This window comes from Pseudorasbora parva, chromosome 7, assembly GCF_024679245.1.
Source record: "Pseudorasbora parva isolate DD20220531a chromosome 7, ASM2467924v1, whole genome shotgun sequence".
NCBI classification, from domain to species: Eukaryota; Metazoa; Chordata; class Actinopteri; order Cypriniformes; family Gobionidae; genus Pseudorasbora; species Pseudorasbora parva.
The window spans coordinates 37,754,469-37,768,749 of record NC_090178.1 but is presented as its reverse complement, the minus strand read 5'-3'; the positions used below and the strand labels follow the sequence as shown (position 1 = coordinate 37,768,749).

General features: G+C 38.0%; 1 protein-coding gene across 2 annotated transcripts in view; it reads left to right on the top strand.

Annotated features, from left to right (window-relative positions):
* The window catches only part of ice1 (KIAA0947-like (H. sapiens)), a 43,062-nt gene extending 29,188 nt beyond the window's left edge, over positions 1-13,874 (top strand). The window contains exons 10-23 of one of the 2 annotated variants that reach the window (XM_067449229.1): positions 3,179-3,216; positions 3,359-3,441; positions 3,534-3,570; positions 3,655-3,705; positions 3,870-3,950; positions 4,057-4,262; positions 4,380-4,448; positions 8,939-11,317; positions 11,417-11,585; positions 11,953-12,113; positions 12,380-12,570; positions 12,759-12,859; positions 13,231-13,329; positions 13,463-13,874. In XM_067449229.1, coding sequence (XP_067305330.1) covers positions 3,179-3,216; positions 3,359-3,441; positions 3,534-3,570; positions 3,655-3,705; positions 3,870-3,950; positions 4,057-4,262; positions 4,380-4,448; positions 8,939-11,317; positions 11,417-11,585; positions 11,953-12,113; positions 12,380-12,570; positions 12,759-12,859; positions 13,231-13,329; positions 13,463-13,644 — 3,847 coding nt within the window. In that variant the 3' untranslated portion in view covers positions 13,645-13,874. Of the gene's footprint in view, positions 1-3,178; positions 3,217-3,358; positions 3,442-3,533; positions 3,571-3,654; positions 3,706-3,869; positions 3,951-4,056; positions 4,449-8,938; positions 11,318-11,416; positions 11,586-11,952; positions 12,114-12,379; positions 12,571-12,758; positions 12,860-13,230; positions 13,330-13,462 lie in introns of both variants that reach the window. The other variant, XM_067449228.1, reaches the window with a different exon arrangement.
* The last annotated feature ends 407 nt before the right edge of the window (positions 13,875-14,281 follow it).

Sequence of the window (14,281 nt, the reverse complement as noted above, 5' to 3'; positions counted from 1 at the left end):
AGGTGAGCCGGCCACTCCGCTTCTTCCCAAGTAGTTGCTTTGTGAACCCAAAGGGATTCGCTATGAAGGCAGCTCACTTCCTGGCCCTCTCTTTCCTCCTCCTCCTGTGCCACTCTGCTCTCCTCAGAGTCATCAGCTTCTTACGAAGGATGGTGGGCAACTCTGCTAGAGACAGGAGGCAGAATGAGAGAAATAAAAAAATCCATAAATTCACATTGTCTGATTTTTAAAGGGTAACTAAACCCTAAACCAACTTTTTTTAGTTAATGATCTGCACGACTGGGGCTTTATTAATGCTGTTTATTGATTAGAGTAAATATTTTGACATTTGGGTATAAAGTGTTTTAATTCTATAATATATGGTGTAAAAACGTCTTAGTGCTGCCCTCTTAAGGTTGAACGGTGGCTACTGCAGTTGAATTTACCTATTGGACGTTGTGGTACTTCGTGACGTAGGATGGTACTTCCAACGGCTCACTATCCACGCCCCTGGCACGAGCTCACCACGCCCTGAGAAATGTTTTCCGTGATCACATGAGAACGGCTTCAGTCCAGTATGAGCGCTCATGTTAAATGAAGTAGAAACATTATGAATGAAACTTTCTCTTCACTTGCTTTCAACATCCTAATGAAGAAAATACAGATAAATAATGCAGTTGTAAGTACATGTTAAGCTTTTCTTCTGATATTTTGCGCCCGTCATGTCTACAGATCATTTTCATACCTCAGACGCTTTCAGACAAACCCCGACACGCAAATGGTTGCCATGGTAACGAACAACAAATCCTTAACGTGCTAGACTGCTGGCGTATGTAGTCTAACTTTTATTTAATGCATGAGGAATATTTAATATGAGGAAATCTGTTGTAATAGGCTATTAGGTTTGAACTTATTGGTCCTGCGCTTTTTTAGTGGCATTCAGTATAAGTATAAGGCTGTTCAGTGTTCATAGATTAGTTAGTGATCTCATTCTCTCTTGCTGCTGCTTCTAGCATGAATGAATGAATGAAAGCATCGTCGGCATCGGGAGTTAAAGCAGTTTGAGCCTACAAACTTTGTGTCTACAGACATTTCACCCTCCTCCACTTCAGGTGAATGTGGTGGAGAAAAGTCCTCTAGTTTAGATGACTGCTGTTGCAAAACTACTGTCCTCACTCCAGTCACTATCCATCTTTGCGAGTCTGACAACTGTCAAACAAGTTGTCACTACGGGTCTCAGGTGCACGCCGCACTGCTCAGCCCCGCCCTCGTCTCGTCCCCTCTTTCTCCGCTGGGCTCTGCCCACTTTTGCAGCATTTTTCAAATATTGCCAGAGGGCGGAGTTAGGCTGTGAACAGGGGTTTAGTTTCCCTTTAAAGACTCAATTTGCAAATTATTTGCAAAGTATTTGGTCAATAACAAAAGTTCATCTCAATACTTTGTTATATACCCTTTGTTGGCAATGACAGAGGTCAAATGTTTTCTTTAAGTCGCCACAAGGTTTTTAGACACTGTTGCTGGTAGTTTGGCCCGTTCCTCCATGCAGAGCTCCTCTAGAGCTGTGATGTTTAGGGGCTGTTGCTGGGCAACACTTTTTCAACTCCCTCCAAAGATTTTCTATGGGGTTGAGATCTGTAGAGATCTAGTCTACTTCATTTCTTCATTGCCCATGTGGTGTGTTTTGGATTGTCATGCTGAAAGACCCAGCCATGTTTCATCTTTCATGCCCTTGCTGATTGAAGGAGTTTTTTACTCAAAATCTCACAATACAAAGCCCCATTCAGAGTCCTGCACAGGTCCATTTTTGGAGACCTGCCCCCAGCCCGTACCCGCAAGGTTTAGCACCAGATCCGACCCGTGACCCGTGAAAATATAAAAATTAAATCCGCACCCACCCAGACCTTTAATATTTGTAAATTATTAAAAAAGATGTCAATTAAAAAAGATAAATCACACGCTAAAAACATTCCAATTAAAATGCTTGATTTTTTTTTTAATTTTATTTTTTTATCTTGCACCTCTCTCAACATCACAACAGCATCATAGAGGCAGGACTGGCGAACATTTAAAAGTTTATAACCAAATAAAACGAAAGTAACGTGGGCATCCTCTCACGGACAACTGCCACACACACATAATGAAAACAAAAAAACCTACAAAAAGTAAACACAACTCGATGTCAAATCCAGGTCTGGTGATCTCTCGTCCTTTATTGGTGTCGCTCGTGCTTATATGCCTCCAAGCTCCCTAATGAGAGGACTCGAGACCGGTGTGGCTCGCAGGTGACACTCATTCGCCATCATGCCCCGGTCTCACTTGCTCTCTCGCTCGTCCCCCTCGTCACCTCTACTACCAGCAACTCAGCATTCTTTCTCCTCCAAACACAAGTTGTTTTTACTAAAACTTTTTATTTTGGTTACAACTGACCATATGACATTCTCCCAATCCTCTTCCAAATGGATCATCCAAATGCTCTCTAGCAAACTTCAGACTGGCCACGTCTGGCACTGCAGGATTTGAGTCCCTGGCGGCATAGTGTGTTACTTATGGTAGCCTTTGTTACTTTGGTCCCAGCTCTTTGCAGGCCATTTACTAGGGATTCATTCTGGGATTTCTGCTCACCGTTCTTGTGGTCATTTTGACCCCACGGGGTGAGATCTTGTGTGGAGCCCAGAATGACGGGGTGAGATCTTGTATGTCTTCCATTTTCTAATAATTGCTCCCACAGTTAATTTCTTTACACAAAGCTGCTTAACTATTTCAGTCTTCCTATCCTGGTGCAGGTCTACAATTTTGTTTTTGGTGTTCTTTGACAACTCTTTGGTCTTGGCCATAGTGGACCTTGGATTCTGTTTGAGGTTGTGAACGGGTGTCTTTTATACTGATAACTAGTTCAAACAGGTGCTATTAATACTGGTAACGAGTGGAGGAGCTTGTGAGGAGCCTCTTAAAAAAGTTGTTACAGGTCTGTGAGAGCAAGAAATCTTGCTTTTTTTGTAGGTGACCAAATACTTATTTTCCACCCTAATTTGCAATTCAATTTTCTCCCATTCTGTCTCTCATAGCTGGAAGTGTACCTATGATGAAAATTACAGGCCTCTATCTTAATAAGTAGGAGAACTTGCACAATTGGTGGCTGACTAAATACTTTTTTGCCCCACTTTATAAATATTGTAATATGTCTTTTTTTTTTCCTCAGGAAAGGAAACCTTGAGAATGAACTTTTGGTACTAAAAGGTCTGTGTTAGAGATCTTGTACATCAATCATATTAGATTGCATTTCTAATAGCCTTTTCTATGTTCCATCAAATGGTCTTGTGCACTATATAGATTGGAGAAAAAAATCTGAATTAAAATCGAACTGTTTATTTGTACACAGAGATTCAATTTAGACGGGACAATGAATTTGGTGTTCTAAACAATGAGAAGAGAAGACTCGAAGAAATGCTGTACACAACACAGGTTAAAACAATTCTGTAAAAATGTTTATAGTCTAGTGAAATGTAAAGTAAAAGGCAACCCGCATTTATTATTTTTTGTTTTACTGTTTTCAGCAAACACTGAACAAACTTGAGAAGGAGTTCAACAAAGGTATGAGTTGTGTACACAAACACCTACTACCTACACCTAGTATATTATATTTTCAGTCATTAAACAAAATTATTTTTATCTTAGAAAAAAAGAGTGTGTCTTCTCAAACAGATGCGGAGCCACTAATTGACAAAGGTATCCATTGTTTGAATGTGTTAGACACTCAGTTGTTCAATTAAATGCTTGGATATATATATATATATATATATATATATATATATATATATATATATATATATATATATATATATAATATAAAAATCTGGATAGCATGGCAGTTGATAATGTTTCCTTTTCAGGCAAAGTCAGAATGCTGCTGGAAGAGCTCTGGCATTGTGTGGAAACTTCATCACAAGCGCAAGAAAAATTGTTTATCGCTGGTAATCATTCTTGTGTTGATTTAAGCACAATTTTACTTTGCTAAAGTTAATTCATTGTCAAGTCACGAAGCTTAAGACTGATGAAGATGTGATGCATATTTTACAGGGGAAGAGGCAACACTCTTGAAAAGCCAAATTAAAACAATACCTTCTCAGCCACTGCTTGACAGACCTTTAGGAAGACAGGTTTCCCACCCAGGGAATCTCAGTACAGAAGCTCTTCCCGTGATCAGTAGGCTTAAATCATCACCTCAAAAACTGAATAAGCAGAATAATGACCAACCGTTCTGTACACCAAGTAGAAAGAGGAAAGTAAGTTCAGATGTTCTTGAGCATGTGAACACTTGGACTGATGATGCCAATAGACCTTCACTAAAGGAAATGACAGATGGAGACTTCTTACATGGAGATTATTTTATGGATTTGCAGGGCATCAAAGAGTGGTTCAAGCCTTTGCCCACAGCTTTATCACCTGTGCATAGCCCCTCAATAGAGCTGGTGAGTGAACATTTATGTTTCAATTACATTGTAATGCTTAAGGGATTTAAGTTGTAGTGCCATTACTGTGTGTTTCAGAGATGTGGACTTGAGCCTTATGGTGCATCCTAATTCACATACTATCCGTTAATAGTATTTGAAATAGAATTAGTATGTCCCAAATCGTAATATGTTGAAAAGAGTGTTCCAAAGATACTCGGATGTAGGGCTGAAAGATTAATTACATTTGCGGTAATATCGCAATATGATAACACGATTTTTTAACTGCTAAGGCTGCAATTACACTGTTCATGTGACACTCGATAGTAAATAGTCTGCAGAAGAAGCATCAACTTGGCACATTACGGCCACAGGCCTAGCCTAAAAGAAATAACAGTTTGTGTTTAATTGATCTTATATTGTGTTGGTCATACTATACAGTAGGGGAAGGGGAAAATATTCTCTCTGCAATTATTCTGGACCAATTCTGAGCTTAGATTTTAACTGCAGGTGCACAATTGTGCCGCATGGGTTTTAGAAACCCATTTTCTGATTGCTTCCAATTTTCCAATTACACACACATACGCACACATGCACAAAAAGGGTTGAACCAAATTACAATGACGTGCTGTAAAAACTTTGCTTTATTTTACACATTTTCCTTACAAATGCTGTACAAAGGCTTTGTGTCATTTGGAATGCAGTGGGCTTGTATATTAAAAATAGGAAACACTGACAGAAGGCTTTCAGTTTCAAGTGCTCGTGCTGCGCTTTGTGAAGAGTTGGAGTGCTTGCGCATGCGACTGTGCGCATCTAAAAAGGCTTTTATGACGCAAAATGAATGTAAACACAGTCAGTAATGTCTTAATGATTTAAACAGACAGGACAAACCACATAATATTTAAAAAAAGATCTGTGCATTTGCATTAGTGTGACTGCAGCTCCCTCTGTCTATGATGTCATTATTATATTAATCAAGCAACGGTAAAGATGAGAACGAAAATAATCACTCACAGTTCAGATACTCTTAAATACTGAAAGCACTTTTTGTTCATTGCTTGTAATTTTTTTGGTTCCTCTTTATTTACTAACTTTTCTTTTGAATCAATATTAGTTTATATATTTTAAGGTGTCATAAATTGGCTTTTTTATTTTTTTTATACTGTTGTCTGAGGTCAACTAATGATGTTTGTGGTTTTTACATTCAAAAACATCATAACCAAAGAGGATATTCTTATATCACCATGACCTTTTTATATATCAAAAGCTCAAGGGTTGAGAGTTGATTTCTCAGTTCATCACCCCTTTAAAATTCTTTACAAGCAATTTTTAATATTTAAAATTCCCACCATTACTATACAATTCATTGTTCGTTTTTGTTGAATAATACAGAAGATAAAGAGCTTAAAAATAATTGCATATAAAATCGCAATATTGATTCCAAAAAATTGCAATTACATTATTTTCCGAAATCGTTCAGCTCTACCCGTATGGTCTGCTATTTTTATTTTCTGTTACAATTCGAAGTGCGGGTTGATGCGCATTCTAACAGCTGATATTGCCCACAACCCATTGTGAGTTGGATGAGGATTTAATTAGAACTACAAACGTGGATAAAAACTACAAACATGATGGATGTGCAAGTATGATGGTTAAGTAGCTCGTTTAGGTGAAGGGGCTTGAGTGATAAATCATCAGTATTTAACCTGACAAAAAGATTAATTTAATGTTAACCACATTAAGGATGCAGCAATGGTCTTGGCCATTTTAAAATGCATATGACTTGAATTTGACTTTACTTCAATTAACAATTTGTGGCTTTGCTCGGACTTTAGCTGATAACTTGTAGCAAACAATTGCTTCTAAACCTTTTTATTGAGATCAGATATTTGGAGAGAGCATCAAATGTGCATTGTGGAGGGAAATGTATGTTTCATACCAACACCTACACCAGAGGCTAGTTGCATAAACGTAGTTATTATATCAAGTGTCTTAAAGGAATACTTCACTGCCTTTTCATATTAAACTATGTTATTCCCTTATCTTAAACAAGTTGATACATACCTCTCTCATCTCAGTGCGTGCACTTAATCTCTCTGACGGGCAGTGACGATCTGATAGCATTTAGCTAAAAAGTCCCGGCCGAAACATCTTTCCTCACACCTCCCCCTCACTCTCTCATTTCTGTCAATAGGGAGATGTGAGGGAAGATGTTTCGGCCGGGACTTTTTACTGCGCCGAGCCGAAGTACTCTCAGAAGTGCTAATCCGCCATACATTATAGATCTCCTTTTTAATCCGATTAGAGAAGTACCATGTTTTATTTTGTCACCATACTTGATCGTTCAACTATTCGTGTAACTGTATTTAAATAGGGAAAAGATGGAGGTGTTTGGTACTTCTAACTTGATCTCTGTTTGGTACCATAGTGAATGAACTGGGCTTAGTGGGCTAAGCTAAATGCTATCAGATCATCACCGCGCGTCAGAGAGATTAAGTGCACGCACTGAGACGAGAGAGGTATGTATCAACTCGTTTTAGTTAAGGGAATAACATAGTTTAATATGAAAAAGCGGTGAAGTAACCCTTTAAGGTCTAGTTTGATCCATCAGTTAGTCAAGGGGCATTCAGTCTTTGTGGATCAAATTACTAAAATCTGCGTTCTTATGTAACTGATTTAAACAAGTTAGTAAAAGGAAAAAAAATTGATATCTTGTAAGTCTAGTGTTAACCGGCCCCTGTTATAGAGCCCTGCACGGGCCTCAAATCTAGGCCCTAGCCCGGCCCGTGTCCGACAGCTTATCAAAATTCTCGGCCCGAGTCCGACTGGAGCCCTTGTTTTTTTGTTTTTTTTACATTGTTGCAGCCATTAAAATAGTTCTGTTTTGTTTTTAATGTCAAAGTAGATATATTTCGTTTCGTTTCTTTATTAAGTTAATTTAGAAAAATGTTTAGAGCATTTTTTTGTTTGTTAAATTAAAGTTTTATTTTTTTTAAGTGACGACCAAGCGGCCAGCGGCCGACAGTGAGTTAACCGCATATTTAATCGATTTAGTCTCTCAAATCAACTCTTGGCTTGTCTTGCCTATAATACAATCCATAGATATAAAACACTTCAAGCATCACAATGTTAGTTAATTTCGCCTACTATTACCACCACAGTAAAAGGCATTTTTGACGGGCTGAGGCAGGCTGATTCTGCTCGCGGCTCTCGCAAACGGAGCTAAAAAAAAAAAAAAAAAAGAACATGCAGGTTGTCTTATAGCCTACCTTACACCTACGCAAAATGAATATAAATCCGATCTTCAATATAAAGCAGCTAATTTCAGATTCAAAGACCACATAATTTAGTCATTTCGCAATCAGATAAATACCTGTTCAGAGAAAACGAATGAAGGAACCAGTTGTGAAAAGGCCATAACGCCGGGGACACACTGCAAGCGTGTTGTGAGCGTCTCGGCTGCGTGGCGTGTCCGTTTTTATTTCGGCTCCCATGTTAACCGGTTAGAGCTTGCATACTGCCTACGTCGATCCGAGCCGCGCGGAAAATACGTGCATGCTTCAAATAGAAGATAGGCCTACGCCTATTTTCACGCGAGCGTGTTGGAAGCGTTTCCAGGCTAAATATAATAGGAAAAGATGTTTATATGCCATTTTGACACGAATACATATTAATAAAAATGACATTTTCATGTTTGAAAGTCTGTAGGTTAACATAAATGCAGATATAGGCCGAATTGTAATAATAAAAAAAACAACATAATTATCGATTTTGAAATATTAAACCTGTATAGAACGAAACATTCTGTAGCCTTTTGCCGTCAATACCATGGATATGGTATGGGCCGGCTACTGCCGACGTTGTCTCTTCTGTATCAATAGGCAATATATTTATATTTAACATGAAGTATAGGGCTTCCCTGTACATTAATAGCAGCAGACGCCCCGAGGATGACACGCAACAGAAACGCCACGCTTACAAGAAACGCGCGCTGCTGCTGCTGGCGCGGACTCTGAACCTATGCTCTGAACGCTGTGCGAGCCATATCTTGACAGTCGCGTTAGCTATTATGGTCTCGTGTTGTTTCCAGCAGCAGAACATTTCATTGTTCCTTTTAATTAATAAAATAAATATAAAACGAAGGAGATGCCTAAAAAAGGCCCGAAGCCCGGCCCGCGTTTTAGGTATGACGTGACAATTGGCCCGAAGCCCGGCCCTAGGGGCGTAAAAAAGTCGGGCTCGGGCATAAATGCAGGGCTTTACCCTGTTATATTCAGCACACGGAAATTGTGCTGAAGAATTTAAAAATCCAAGTGTTGCATGTCATCTCAAATATAGTGGTATTCGTGGAGATTTAATGATCTTATTAATGATGATCTTATCATGAGATTAATGTTGCCTAAGGCAATTAATCAAATGCTTGTATTGCTTGCTTCTAAAATGTAACTGTAATAATGTTTCATGTCTGGCCAGTAGTGTTTTAGTAAAACACTTTTAATTTGTTCTTTCAGGTCAGTGTGAATGATGACCAACCAATGTCCGATACTAACCAGGAATATCAATCAAATAATGGAAAACCAGAAACACTGTCAAGCTTACAAAAAGATGTTCTTCAAAATAACGCAAAATTAGAACCTTCAGAAATTGAGGAACATATATCATTACTAAAAGAAGTGGAAAAAACTTCTGTACATTTGTCCCCGAACACTCATGCAAGATCACCTGTAACTGTTGACAATCTTGAAAACACTTTGTCTGACAGCCAACACATGGAGTTAGAGAACTTGTTCACGTTAACGCATGGCTGTGAGGCCAACACTCAGAGTCAAATTGTAAAGTCAGATATAGAAAATGAACACAGTATAAAAAGTTACTTAGAAAGTGACACCTCACAAACTGTGGTAGAGCTTCCATTGATTAATCAAAATGGTGATGGAACACAATTGGAGGATACAAAAATCACTAATAATCTTAAAAATCTGTTGGAAAATTTAGATCCTCAGCAGGATTTAAAGTCTGAGCTAGTGAACACCAATTCTATTGACTCTACAGAAAGCAAAACTTCTCATCTACAGCCCAATGTGACTTTGGGAGCAAATGTCAAGAGCGTTTCAACACTTGTCGTTAATTTTAGTCAGTTAGACAGAACTGACCATAAGGAATCAAAGAGTTTTTTACCTCTAGAAATGAAGACAGATATATCAACACATGACATTCAGAAAAGACTTGCCGAAAAGGATGATCAATCTGAAGGTAGTGCTGAGAATAATGGTTCAATGCCTACAGAAGATAACAAAAGTTTTGATGCAAGAGAAAATGGAAGTGCATGCTCTTTAAGACCCTCAAATGCTGAAGAATCATCATCATCAGACGATGAAGGATTTTTTGGTTTGAAGAGAAAGGTAATGGGTATTGACTCAAGGTCAGAAGGAAGAATCCCCGCAGAAGAGTTTGACAATGTTTCTGGGAATAAGCAGTTTTCCACTGCAAAGCAAATGTCCAGAGATGAGCCTCAGGAATTGCTTTCTGAGAATGGAGCACTATCTCACTCTGGACTTTCCACAGTAATCATGCATTCTGATGATGAAAGAGATGCTGAACAGCCAGAAAATAACAAGACTGTTCAAAATGTGTGCAAGTTACTGAGTCAAGAAAATAACACTAAGGGTACTGAAGATAATGATTCGGTGATCCCAAGAAAAACACCAGTGCAAATGAATACTGAATCTCAGCAGGCAGATGTGATTTCAACTGATGCCTATAGCCCTGGTGTCAAAAATTTGCTCAGTGATGTTTTTAACCACAAGGAAACATCAGGAAATTCTGCAGTAGATGGTCTTGGGGATGCCAACACACCATGCCAAGGTACTCTGGATGCAGAATTTTCTACCAATGAAAAAGGCGACAATATTTCACTTGTTCCAGGTCTCCACACTAAAACTCCTATTACACCAACCTCATGGTTATCTCTTGGAAGGGTTCGAACAGAGATGGGTCCACCCCTACCGCCAGTGGTTATGCCACTGACTGCTACTCCTCCAAGGTTTGTAAAACATCACACTCCTTTAAAGCCTACTTCAGTATCTTCAGGATTACCAACAGATGGACCAAAGTCACCTAAGATGATACTGTCAGTGCCTGTTATTGATTCAGCTCTTCCAGATACCTCAATGTCTCCATGCTTGACCACTCCGTCGCCGTCTTGTGGAGTTCCTTCCTCTCCACTTCAGTTTGGATCAGCTACTCCAAAACATGCTGTTCCGGTCCCAGGACGGCTCCCATCATCTGCCTTATCCTCCTCCCCTCCCACCACTTCTCAGGAAAATTCCATGCAGATGCTGGACACAATGTATCCCGACCTCTCTGCACGAGCCCGCACATTAAACATACTTCGTGGGAATGTTACCCTGAACCGAGCAGGCAATGAGAATGGTACCTCCCCTCCTTCTGTTAACCAGATATCAGGAAATAAAACTATCAGTTCTTCATCTACTGCCTTTACCAAAACAGAGCAGAAACCAAAAAAGACAGGTGTGAACATGCTTTTGCCAAAGAGTGCTAAAAGACTCAGACTTGATAACTGCTCACCTGCTCCTCCTGGTGTTTTTTTCCCTGCAAAACATGTAAAGGATCATCAAACGGTTATTAAAACTGAGTCCATCCAATCTCCCCAAGAAATACAAGGCACTCAGCAGAGAATTGAGAAAAAACCAGACAACAACAACATGGACAACAATTGTCAAATCTCAGAAGCACTGGCCAAAGTTGCAAAGTCCTGTTTTGATGTTTTGCCTGTTGTTAAGAGCCATGTGTTCCTTGGGAGAATATCTCAGGTGCCGATTTTGATTGATGAAGAAAAGGCTGTAATTGCTGATTTTTGTGTAAATCAGGTATGTGTTTAATCTTAGCACAAGTCAGATATATTTTTCTAGATATTGATGCATTGATGGATACCACCTTTTGCATTTCCGCCTCCCCTGTTTCTTTAGTCTTCAGCAGAAAAACTCATGTCTGCCATCTTGACTATGCTAAAGACTGAGAGGAGCATTCTGAGTTGTGAAAATATACAAGCTCTGTGTAGAGTCTACATCGGAATATGTCGACAGATAGGGGACAGTCAGAAAGCCCTTGCCTTTGCATACAGCATTCTCAAAGAAGGTGAGGTTTATAGCAACTTTTCCATTGTATTTATATGTTATGCTTATTAAATGTGTATCGTTTCAGTTTTTTAGTCTTTTTAGTCACTCTCCACTCTGACCCTCATGGTCAATTTTTCTGCAGTATTTAGCTCCAAATCAAAAAATTGCTGCCTTGTAACTTTTTCAAATAATCCTGCAGACCTTTTTTAACTTCTTTATTTTGATTAAAGTTGGAGCAAAACTCTGCAGGAACTTGGACCTTGAGGGCCAGAGTTGAAAGCCCTGCTTTAAGAGTTTGTATTACTAAACTTAAGTAGACTTTCAGATACATGGAAAGCCTAGGTTTATTTTAAGTTGTTGGTTCAATCCAGATTCTTTACTCACAGATTTTCCTGATGCTTCTAAGCTAATTTTGTTCATGGTCACAACATGGCCAAGTGTGCTTTTCCATGAGACCACCTTGTGCAAAGCCATTCATACAGTGGCCAAGCTTAAATCAGAAGAAGAAATTTTGGATTGCCTAACTAAATATCTACACTGGGATAAGGTATGCTTCTTTGTTTATTATTTTACTTGCAGTCTCTAATTCTAAGTGAAGAACAACCATGATTAATTCCATTACTAATAATTATTATAATAAAGCCTATAGATTCTGTAATTTCTTGCCTGACCCTGTTATTTGTCCACTGGGCATGTATGAAGAGCGGGCACACAGCAATGCAATTTTGTACCCTTTAATTCAATGCATGAAACTAATCATTTTAAATAATTTAATTAAGTTGCATTTTAAGAGCTGCCCCTAATATTTCCTAGAGTCCTCCTGATGACATCCATACATTGATCAGCATCACACTGAAGGCACTTCAAGAAGACCCAGCTTTGACATTCCAGAAGCATGATCGTCATGGTCATGACCTTTGCCCAACTGCTTGGGAATATATATATACCTTGGATCTTTTGTGTACACATATGAAGTGGAAGTGGACTCATGATTATGTTATTGGGTATATTTATTTACCAAGTACAGAATGTTAAATAATTAAAACTGAATGGAATATATATATATATATATATATATATATATATACACATACATATATACATATACATATACACACACACACACACACACACATCATATATAACATAGAATGGATAATTAATATTCATCATGACTTTTTAAATTAAACAGCAAAGAGCTATGGCCCATTATGAACACTTGGGTGACACAGTCAAGGCTTCAGCAATCCCCAGTCCGTGATGTTTCTGTAGCAGCTGTTCTGCGATTGATTGGTAAGTTGTTGAATTTGTATGAAGTATTTAATTTTATGTAAATAAACTTTAAATAAACCAAAGTTTTAATTAAACATTTTAATTTATTTATTTTAATACTACATTATAAATTAAATAAAAAATAATGAATTAAATCTATAAAGTTAAATAATTTTAAAAAGTATGTAATAGTATTTCATAAATCATACTTTTTTTTTTCTTTATAGGTCTTTAATGATTACTATCACAAACATTTTAACTATACTTCAGTAAAAACTGTCTTTAACAATGGCATACAATCTCACAAATTATATAAAACACAATAGATTTGTAGAAAATTATTAAAGCTTTCCTTTTTTGTTGATCAGTGTTTTTATTCTCTATTTCTTCAGGACGACTTGGTCAGTTAGGAATGAAGCAGATGCTATGCAAATCAGTCCAAAATGTTGCAAAAGCTATAAACCTTTTTGGAAAACATGGGATCACAGAAGGTACTGGACATCCACTATTGAAGCGCAACAGTAATAGAAAATTAAAAGACTGAAAAAAGTAGTAAAATGGCTTGCCTTAGTTTTTGTGTTTTGTAGTTGGCAACCAATACAACAATTTGTTATATGATTGTAGGTGTGCCCAAGGAGGTGCAGTTGTCTGCTGTCTATGCCATTTATGACCTGGCACCCTGCAACCCCAAAGATGCTCTGGAGGCTCTGGCATCATGGCGAAGTGAAACCACACAGCCAGCACCCCCTGCTGTGACCAGCTGCATGACTCAAATCGGCTCCATTTGTCGCCAAATTAAATCCTGAATTTTCTTCTCTCTTTTTTGTCAGTGCAGATGCTGTTTATGTGCATTTTTTATATTTTTTCATTTTTAACAACCCTTAAGCTGTGACAGTGCACTGGTTTTGGTCTGACCTGACAGAATGTGTTCATTGGTTACAGAATAACACAGAAATGAGGCCGTTCTTGTACATTTGTGTATATTATGTATGTATATTAAAGATATTATGTTTATACCATAAAGAACATTTGTATTTAACTTAAAAATTGTGTTTTTGACTTTTTGTTGTTTTGTCAGCATTACTATACAGAAATAGAAACGTATGGTTTGCTATTTTGAAATGTTTGTTCTGCTTGAAATATACTGAATAATTTTAGTTCTAATCATTTTCATGGTAGGTTTATATAAAAAAAGAAGAAAAAAAAAGAAAGGAAGTGTTAGTGAGTATGGATGTGTTTTGATTAATAGCAGACTAAAGGTAAACCCGGACTTGACTTGGATCATCACTCGGATCTAACAATACATTTGACGTGAACTGAGCTTTGTAAGACATTTCTTTAAAGCCATTATCTATACTTTAAATAACCTACTAGAGACTCACCGAATCATGTTGCCGAGTAACAATTTAGGCTTGGCTACTTTAATGTCATAAAACTGGTAAA